Here is an 11,494-nt window from a genome sequence, read left to right as displayed (position 1 = left end):
AGGCACTGAATCTCATAGTAGGAACCTTTAAAAAAGGAAAAGGTTCATTTTCATTCCCAAACTGAAAAAATCATTGTTGAAAGTACCAATCCAATCGTTTGATGGGTAACAAAACTTCAACCAATGACTTAGTATAGAAAAATGGACTTTATTTTTCAAATACTTAATATAGTTAATTCCATCACATAAGTAACGAGAAAGAACGAAATAGCGCTGAAATGCAAATGTCGCTCATTTACCGTGGCTGCAGACTAACTTTACTAGTTTGATAGAAGACAGCTGGTCTAGATTATCTGCCCACAAATAGAAGTAAAACAAGAAAATTGAACGCTGAAAGCGAGGGAACAAGGGATAACATTAAATGCAATTTTTTTTCTTTTTTTCCTTTTTTACCTATTCCGGAGTTTTGTCCCTTTCTCCATAGCACTGCTTTCACTGACAGACAATAATTCTCTTATTGTGTGTAAGTAAACAGAGATATCCATTGTGACTATTACAATAAGATAGTGCTTGTAATTTTTCATATATTCTTTTAAGTTTCCTATATGGGTTTCTTAACTGTTAATAGATATACGTATATTGGTGAAACGTAGTTGGTAAGATTATGGAACAAAAGATGGGTCAAGATTTTAAAAGCCATTGATCCGAGATTTCTTATCAGTGCAACAGGAAATCTTCGGTGCTTGCCGAAAAGCGTTGAAAGTTACGCGAATCAACTGCGGAAGTAACAGAATTATAGAAGAAGGATAGAACAAAAGAAAGAATAGGCAAGTAATGGATTGACACCAGTCATCGCGCATCGCAGACGAAGTAAAAGTATACAATAACAGAAATAAAGAAAGAAACAAAGAAAGTATTGTAAGCTTCCGAGGGACATGACCCCGGTAACCCCGTACCGCAGAAGGAATAAAAGAGTAAACCAACAGCTAAAAAAAAAAAAAAAAAAAAAAAAAAAGTGCTGGGGGGAGAGGAGAGGAGAGGAGAGGATGTACGACTTCCCAAATAAAAATCACTCCCTGAGGAGTCTCCTAGAGACCTGGCACATGATGATGATGATGAAGACGATGACACAGGAGGATGTTTGCAGTAGTAGTAGCAGCAGCAGCAGCAGCAGCAGCAGCAGCAGCGACCCCTGTGAGAAAATGGATAGACCTGGTCCCTGTTATTAATTTCAGGGCGCGGGAAGTAGGCTGGACGTAAAGCAGGTAGGAGCCCCTGACGATGTAAAGGGGCTTCGGGCAGCTTTGGGACGGCCCTCGCCAGATCCCCATGGGCTCCGGAAGGCATTAACTTCTCATCTCCCGGTGATTCGGGTGTGATTGCTCTTTGCTGTTTTGACTTTGGGAAGGGCCACGATGGGAGGAGAAAGTAGGAGGAGAGCCGTGAGGGGGAGTGCTAGGAGGGAGGGAGAAAGTAGCAGGAGGGGAGGGGCGGAAGATGGGAAGAGAAGGGGCACGATGGGAAGAGAAAGTCGGAGGGGAGCGGTGAGGGAGAGTGCTAGGAAGGAGGGAGAAAGTAGCAAGAGGGGAAGGGGCACGGTGGGAAGAGAAAGTAGGAAGGGAGCGGTGAGAAGGAGTGCTAGGAAGGAGGGAGAAAGTAACAGGGATGTTAGATAGGAGGAACAGAGCGTAAGAGAAGAAAGGGGTGGGGAACTATGCATAGGATAAAGGAAAAGGACAGAGGAGGAAGGGGGAGGAGGAGGTAAGAGAAGAAATGAAGGAAGAATCGCAGGGAAGGGGGCGTATTAAGAAGGAGGGAGAAGCAAGAGGAGGGGAACGGGGAAAGAGTAAAAAAAAAAAAAAAAAAAGGTATTGGAGACAGTATACTTATGAGACAGGCGAGAGTCAGGTTATAGGTGTTAGCCTTTGGATAAAAGATGGATAAGAACGAGTGAGCCAATGGATTCGAGGTGGAAGAGGCGTAGAGGAGATTTATGAGGTAAAGTGAGGAATGAGGCAGGAAAATGGGAAAGGCGTAAAAGGGGCGACAATTTTCCAAGTTACAAAATCTATATTTCAAATCTATGAATTCTCTGACTCGTAAAGAAAGTGAGAAAGACGTTCCCAAAGAAATGCTTACGAAGATTAATACGAATTAAACCTTTTAAAGGTTTAATTCGTATTAATAATGGATAAAATAAAAGAAATAAAAACATGAAAAAATATGTGGAAGGGATCTGATCAGGGATAATAAAACAAAGTTAGACTACATGGTTAAGTGAACGGAGTATAGACGACTTATGCAACAGTAAGTTTAGATTAACGAGGCACTACACACACACACACACACACACACATATATATCATGTATATATATATATATACTATATATATATATATATATATAAATATATATATATATATATATATATATATATATATAGGAAGAAGAGAGAGAGAGAGAGAAATTTACACGTGTGTACATTCATATAGTATACACACACACACACACACACACACACACACACACACTATATATATATATATATATATATATATATATGTGTGTGTGTGTGTGTGTGTGTGTGTGTGTGTGTGTGCGTAAAACTGAGACAAAGATTTATGGTGATCATGCATTCTCTTTCTTCATATATGTTAAAGAAAGAACGAATAACAACTTGAGTATTAAAGATGAATTGTTAAAATTATACGTAGCGAGAACGGAAACGGGGAGAAAAACACGTACAACAGTCACAAAAGGAGAGACAATCGAAAGGTATAATGAGAGAGAGAGAGAGAGAGAGAGAGAGAGAGAGAGAGAGAGAGAGAAAATGAGGGTGTTAAGAACACATGATATATCGACCTTCTGGTCATCAGAAATTAGCTCTGTAAAACTATATCGTAAAGTCAGTCTTCTTGCGGGGTTGGAATAATGAAAGGAGTTGGTAAAAGGACATTAGGAAGAATGAGACCAGAGAGAGAGAGAGAGAGAAAGAATTCATAAAGGAAGAGAGACAGAGGGAAATAAAGATAGGAGGAGTTCCAGGGAATATTCCATAAATTTGAGAAGGGAGGTAGACGAGGAATGCAATTAAAAGAAGAAAGTGGGGTAACGAGAATAAACAAGGAAAGGTATAGACAAAGAGGAAGGTGAAGAAGCTCATGAAATCGTAATAAAGATAATTAAACTCAATGGAAGGAGGCGACAAGAGACGAAAGAAATGAAATAAAAGCAAAATAGCTGAAGACGAAATGGATCGTAAAAAGTAAATAAAAAGGGGTCAAGGCTTTGCACGCACAGGCACACGCACATGCACACACGCACAATACACACACCCTCTCATGCACAGAGCATCATCAAGAGAAGCAGCATCAACTTCTTGCTCTTCATTGGAGAGATTAGGTGGGATGCAGAGGGATTTACATCAATTGACCACTAATTAATATTTATTGCCATCGAGTTATTTCGTTTTTTCCCTGATCATTATGATTATTTTCTCTTCAGTTGCAAATCACTTTGTCTCGCGTCGTTCATTAAGGGGCCCTCCATTTGTTAGGTAATGGGTTCCGTAATGTCTGATATGTAATTGAAATTACTTATCGTAATTGGAACGTATTGTGATGTTATCTGTGATGAGTTATGGCACTCATCAATCATCATTATTATGATGAAGGCAAGAGATGATTATTCCCCTTTTGCAAGTTATTTCTTTTAATTGGTTCTTTGTTTGTTTACGAGTTATTTCGCTGTTCTTCAGATTTTACGAGGGAACAAGAGAGAGAAAGAGAGAGAGAGAGGAGTCATTTCCCAAACAAATTCTCAAGGAGGTACTCAGAGATTTCCATTTCGTTTAGAAAGGGTTTGCTTTGATTGTTGATATGGACGGTGCAGTTTACACTCATTGCAAATTTATTCAGTACATAAATATAATGTGAATCTTCATACACATTCTATCATTCTATATTCATGTGTACAGTTGTCTTGTATAATCCTTGAAGGTCATAGCTATGCATTTGAGCTCACATAACAGACTCATTCATCCTTTCTCACACCCATTCAAATACAACAGATACATACATACATATACACACTTATATACGTACTACATATTATATATACACACACATATATATATATATGATATATATATATATATATATATATATATATATATATATAATATATGAATAACTTGATCACGAAGTATATAAAACGTGATGCTATGTATAAATAAAGGTTTTTTGCCACGAAGGAAAAAATGAAAAAGCGAGATAGCCAAGTACTTTCGGTCCTGTTCGGACCCTTTACTGAGGCAAACTGATTTTACAGAGAACAACATAGTCAAAAGAAAGCTTAATATACAAACTGACACTACAAGATTAGCAAGCAATAAGTGCGATTTTCACTCTACAGAAAGGAGGAGCCGCCTGAGGTTAGCCACACCTTGAAGGATAAACGCAGTAAAGAAGTGATTCTCCCAGAAAACAGAACATTTTGAAAAAACACGGGAGCATATACAATTTAATCTCATGAATTTTTACACAAATTTCCCCCCCAAAAAATTATTATTAATGAAAAGACGAAAGAAAATATAAATATATATATATATCGAGCAAGAGAAAGAGGGAGAGAAAATATCGAACCAGAGAGAGAGAGAGAGAGAGAGAGAGAGAGAGAGAGAGAGAAATAATAACTATATACATGTGGGACTAATTTATTAGTTGTTCATTTATTTTAAGGTCATTCATAAACATCTTACAAATATATGGGTCCAAATGGTATATTCCCAGAATAAGATTTAGGTTTTTTTTTTTTAGTGATTTGTATAATTGCTGATTCCAGTAAATTTCTTGAAACATAATCATTAGATCTAGCAATTATCGAGGTATCACCCCAATTAATACAATGAGATTCTTCACTCAGATGGATAAACAGTGCATTTGAAGTCTGGGCTGTTCTAACAGAATACATATGCTGCTTAATACGTACACATAAATTTTTACTTGACTGACCAATGTAAAACGATGGGCAATCCTTACAAGGAATTTTGTAAATGATGTTGTTATTTGTTACGGGACTATTCTTAATTAGCATATCTTTAATGCATATCTTTAATGCTAATTAAGAGAACCCTACATTAACATTAAACGATTTAAATATTGATTTTATGGTTTCAAATCCACGAAAATAAGGTAAGCTAAGTACATTTTTAGGCATTTCTTTTTCATTAATAGCAACACTATAAAACTTTTTGTGAGCTTTTTGATAACATAAATCAATTAAATGAGGTGGGTAGCAGAGATCGTTTCCTATCTTTTTTATGTATTCTATTTCTTGGTCCAGATATTGTGGACTCGTGATACGCAAAGCGCGTAGGAACATAGAAGAAAAAATTGAAATTTTAATATTAAGATGGTGGCCAGAATAAAAATGTACATATGTTAAATTATTTGTGGGTTTTCTATAAATACTGAATTTGCATTGGAAAGATTCTCTATGTATCAATGCATCTAGGAAAGGGATGACATTGTTATTTTCAATTTCAACAGTGAATTTTATGGATGGCACTAAATTATTCAATTTAGACAGTAAATCATTTACATCGATACCACCAGGTAAGACTACTAAGATATCATCGACATATCGGTACCATTTTAAGGGGATAAGTGTGATATTCGGGAGGTGTTGTCTCTCAAAAAATTCCATATATAAGTTTGAAAGGAGAGGTGATAAAGGGTTACCCATGGCCATACCAAATATTTGTTGGTAATATTCACCATCAAAAATAAATCTGCAATCACAAATACATAATTTCCTTAATTAATTTATATATATATATATATATATATATATATATATATATATATATACATACGTATATATGTATATGTAAGCTTGACCTCCAGAACTGCAGTTGTATATTTATTATTTAATATCTCTACATAAATTCAACGCGAATAGATGCTGAATATATATATATATATATATATATATATATATATATATATAATATATATATATATACATATATATATCTATATATATATCATATATATATAAATATCTATATATATATATATATGATATATAGATATATATATATATATATATATATATAATATACTATATAGATAGATAGATAGATATATAGAGTAGATATATATCTATATATATAGATAATATATATATAGATATAATATATATTATATATATATATATATATATATTTATATTATTCTAGATATATATCTATATATATCTTATCTATAATATATATATTATATAGATATTAATCTAATATTATATATATTATATATCTATAATATATATCTATCTATCTACATATATATATATAATAGTAATAAAATATATATATATATATATTTCTCTATATCTCTATATTCTTATCTATATATATATTCTATAAATATATTCTATATATTCATCTATATATATCTATATATATATATATATATATATAAAAGTATATAAAAATGTATGGATGGTGTAATTGTCACTTGAAAAAAACTAGCGTATTAAAATAATCGCGATACTAATCATGAAAACAAATTTTATCATCTGATACCGCAAACATTTTCCGCGAATGTAAAATGAAAAATTCTCTTCTTAATCTGGAGTAAATTCAAAGGTCAACATTTCATATTCCCCCAATTTTTCTTAACTTAGAAGGAAAGCACTCTTTGGGGTTGGTAACATTGTTTCTCAGGTGATTTTTACAGGTGATTTTTACCTTGATCTAATGTTTAAAGGCACAAGTTAGTTTAAATGCTAAAATCATGAAGTACTTTTGGGGTTGGTAACAATGTTACTCAGGTGATTTTTACCTTGATCTAATATTTAAAGGCACAAGTTAGTTTAAATGCTAAAATCATGAAGTACTTTTGGGATTGGTAAAAATTTTCCGCAGGTGAATTTTACCCGGATTTAAAGTTTAAGGTCACAGGTTAGTTTACAGGCTAAAACCATAACTCTCTTGTAATGTGATGAAGGTTCATAGGAAGATACTTAGGTGGTATTTTGGCTCTACTATATCGTATATTTCTGGGTTAAAGGTGAGGTTAACTGGCAACACAGTAGTATTTTACTTAAAATCTCAAAAATGTGAAAGGTAGAAGGGTCTTATCTCGACAATCTTTCTCAGAACGCTTGATAATTTAGTTATGAGGGTGAAACGAAGGGTGTGGGTATTGGTGAGGTTGGGTTTATCATCACCTTCACTTTGATATGAATCATCTGCTCATTTTTTCCTCTGTCTTTTGTTATCATTACAACAAATAAAATATCACAACTTATATCTTCAAGAATGGCTATTCGGTAACATTTACTTATCATTGCATTATGTGATGTGGGTGTGAAATAATAGAATGCTTGAAATTGGTTATTATTATTATTATTATTATTATTATTATTATTATTATTATTATTATTATTATTATTATTATTATTATTATTGAATAGAATGACCGTCTGGCTGTCGTTTAGTATGTACTGTGGTATCTCAATTTTTCGAGTAAGTTTCTCCGTAGAAGCAGTTAGATTATACAGCAGCTGTCAAAAGTTTATTTATTCCTTGACGTTCGGTAAAGCTTTCTACTATCCTCGTGAGGCGAGTGAAGCTGTATAATTTTACTTCTGCAACGAAGAAACTCATTCAAGAGACTGAGTAACTAAGATATAAACTAAACGGCATCCAGACAGCCATTCTATTCAAAGAAGTTGGTTTGTGTGAAGGTCTTCTTCCGAGATATTATTATTATTATTATTATATTATTATTATTATTATTATTATTATTATTATTATTATTATTCGTTCGGAAAAAGATCTGCAGTGCCATTCGTGTCTAGAATACAGCGGCCTCCCGACAAGATGCCACCGTCTGGAATACGTAGAGTGAAGTGAGGTAAAATTCAAGCTTTTTCTGTTGACAGTTGACTTTAGCGATTCAATCACAATTCACGGATCAGACCTGCTTATCAAGAGTACAAGTAATTAAATAAATAGAAGTGGAAAATACAGAGTTATGAGAACCTAGTGCAATTTAAATAGAATCAGTGTTTGAGTGAATATATGAAAATATATACCAAAGAATAAATAAACAGATAAAAGCAGGGACTTAACAACTACGTATGTTATAATGGTAGTGATAACTTGGCCTACAAATGGCCCTTTTATTTTGAACAGATTCTTGATGTGAATGAAAAATATGAATTGGCATTGGCTATTTAAAGGCTCCTAATTGACATATGACACTCTCTATCTTCTTCTCTATTTCAGGAATTATTCATCTTACTTGTTTTCAAAAGCTTCCGTCTGATAGCCTTGACCGTCTCTGTTCCTTTGTCATCCAAAAAGATATAGAAATAGCGAGTCGGTAAAAGTATGCCAACCATCCAGCTGGTATGGCATTATACGTCTTCATTTTTTCTGCATCGAGAGACTGTATGTAGCCAGCCTCCCAGGTATCGCATGAAGCAATTGACAGTAATAGCCAGCCTCCCACATATCACATAAAGCAATAGACAGTAATAGCCAGCCTCCCAGATATCACATAGAGCAACAGACAGTAATAGCCAACCTCACAGATATCACATAGCACAATAGGCAGCGATAACCAACCTCCCAGATATGACATGAAATAATAGACAGTAATAGCCAGCCTCCCAGATGTCACAAAATAGTAAACAGTAATAGCCAGCCTCCCAGATATCGCATAAAGCAATAGACAGTAATATTCAGCCTCACAGATATCGCGTTAAGCAATAGACAGTAGTAGCCAGCCTCCCAGATATCACATAAAACAATAGACAGTAATAGCCAGCCTCCCAGATATCGCATAAAGCAATAGACAGTAATATTCAGCCTCACAGATATCGCGTTAAGCAATAGACAGTAGTAGCCAGCCTCCCAGATATCACATAAAACAATAGACAATAATAGCCAGCCTCCCAGATATCACATAAAGCAATAGACAGTAATAACCAGCCTCCCAGATATCACATAAAGCAATAGACAGTAATAGCTAGCCTCCCAGATATCCAAATAGACAATAATAGCTAGCCTCCCAGATATCGCATAAAGCAATAGACAGTAATAGCCAGCCTCCCAGATATCCAAATAGATAGTGATAGCTAGCCTCCCAGATATCACATAAAGCAATAGACAGTAATAGCCAGCCTCCCAGATATCCATAAAGAATAGTGATTAGCTAGCATCACAGATATCAAATGATTAGTGCTACTAGCCCTCCCAGATATCACATAAAGCAATAGACAGTAATAACCAGCCTCCCAGATATCACATAAAGCAATAGACAGTAATAGCCAGCCTCCGAAATATCACATAAAGCAATAGACAGTAATAGCCAGCTTCCCAGATATCACATAAAGCAATAGACAGTAATAGCCAGCTTCCAGATATCACATAAAGCAATAGACAGTAATAGTCAGCCTCCCAGATATCCAAATAGACAGTAATAGCCAGCCTCCCAGATATCGCATAAATCAATAGACAGTAATAGCCAGCTTCCCACATATCACATAAAACAATAGACAGTAATAGCCAGCCTCCCAGATATCACATAAAGCAATAGACAATAATAGCCAGCCTCCCACATATCACATAAAACAATAGACAGTAATAGCCAGCCTCCCAGATATCACATAAAGCAATAGACAATAATAGCCAGCCTCCCACATATCACATAAAGCAATAGACAGTAATAGCCAGCTTCCGGATATCACATAAAGCAATAGACAGTAATAGTCAGCCTCCCAGATATCCAAATAGACAGTAATAGCCAGCCTCCCAGATATCACATAAAGCAATAGACAGTAATATTCAGCCTCCCAGATATCGCATAAAGCAATAGACAGTAATAGCCAGCCTCCCAGATATTACATAAAACAATAGACAGTAATAGCCAGCCTCCCAGATATCACATAAAGCAATAGACAATAATAGCCAGCCTCCCACATATCACATAAAGCAATAGACAGTAATAGCCAGCCTCCCAGATATCACATAAAGCAATAGACAGTAATAACCAGCCTCCCAGATATCACATAAAGCAATAGACAGTAATAGCCAGCCTCCCAGATATCACATAAAGCAATAGACAGTAATAGCTAGCCTCCCAGATATCCAAATAGACAGTAATAGCTAGCCTCCCAGATATCACATAAAGCAATAGACAGTAATAGCCAGCCTCCCAGATATCCAAATAGACAGTGATAGCCAGCCTCCCAGATATCACATAAAGGAATAGCCAGTAATAGCCAGCCTCCCAGTACCAAATAGACGTGATAGCCAGCCTCCCAAGTATCACTAAGGAATAGCCAGTATAGCCAGCCTCCGCCAGAATATCCAAATGAGTAAACTAAAGCCTCCCATATCCCTCACATAAACAATAAGACTAAACCGCCAGCCTCCCAGATATCACTAAAGCCATAAAGCAGTAATAGCTCCCAGATATCAAAGGAAGACAGTAATAGCTAGCCTCCCAGATATCACATAAAGCAATAGACAGTAATAGCCAGCCTCCCAGATATCACATAAAGCAATAGATAGTAATAGTCAGCCTCCCAGATATCCAAATAGACAGTAATAGCTAGCCTCCCAGATATCACATAAAGCAATAGACAATAATAGCCAGCGTCCCAGATATCACATAAAGCAATAGACAGCAATAACCAGCCTCCCAGATATCACATAAAGCAATAGACAGTAATAGCCAGCCTCCCAGATATACAGATAGATAGTAATAGCCAGCCTCCCAGATATCACATAAAGGAATAGACCGTAATAGCCAGCCTCCCAGATATCACATAAAGAAATAGACAGTAATAGCCAGCCTTCCAGATATCCAAATAGGCACTAATAGCCAGCCTCCCAGATATCACATAAAGCAACAGACAGTAATAGCCAGCCTCCCAAATATCACATAAAGAAATCGACAGTAATAGCCAGCCTCCTAGATATTACATGAAATAATAGACAGTAATAGCCAGCCTCCCAGATATCCAAATTGACACTAAAAGCAAGTCTCCCAGATATCACATAAAGTAACAGGCAGTAATAGCCAGCCTCCCAGATATCACATAAAGCAATAGACACTAAAGATAAAGTCAGACAGATCTCCCCATGTAAAGCAATGTCGGTCATACCACGCCTTTGTATTGACACACGGCGCTCCTACATACTACATTCCCTAAAGGGCGCCGAGGAAAACTCGTGAATACACATGAGCTCTCGATTTTTTTTTCGTCACTTTTTTTTTTCCTTTTATTCTCAGAATTCCTTTAACTCCTCCCGAACATCAGAAATGGAATAAAATCCTCAACCAAGGACTTCGGTCATGTACCACAAATATTATTCCCTTGGGCTGGTATAGAAGAACACCGCAGTGGGGTATCACTGTTTACCTTGGCAGTTGGGGAGAAGAAAGTGGAGGGGGCGGAAGGGGGGAGGAGGATGAGGAGGAGGAGCAGGAGGAGGAAGAAGAGGAGGTATAGGAGGCCGAGAAACAAGATGGAG

The 11,494-nt window shown here is 35.8% G+C and overlaps 1 protein-coding gene across 1 annotated transcript in view; it reads right to left on the bottom strand.

The window, feature by feature from the left end:
• Positions 1 to 1,286: 1,286 nt before the first annotated feature.
• LOC135216583 (uncharacterized) overlaps positions 1,287 to 11,494 on the bottom strand; it is a 10,230-nt gene continuing 22 nt past the window's right edge. The window contains exons 1-2 of the mRNA XM_064251962.1: positions 11,383 to 11,494; positions 1,287 to 1,578 (exon numbers count right to left, since the gene is read on the bottom strand). The exon at positions 11,383 to 11,494 is cut by the window's right edge and continues 22 nt beyond it. Coding sequence (XP_064108032.1) covers positions 1,287 to 1,578; positions 11,383 to 11,494 — 404 coding nt within the window. The remainder of the gene's footprint in view (positions 1,579 to 11,382) is intronic.

The sequence above is a fragment of the Macrobrachium nipponense genome, chromosome 6 (assembly GCF_015104395.2).
Source record: "Macrobrachium nipponense isolate FS-2020 chromosome 6, ASM1510439v2, whole genome shotgun sequence".
NCBI classification, from domain to species: Eukaryota; Metazoa; Arthropoda; class Malacostraca; order Decapoda; family Palaemonidae; genus Macrobrachium; species Macrobrachium nipponense.
Note: the sequence above shows the minus strand (reverse complement) of the source record. Positions and strands in the feature narration are given on the sequence as shown.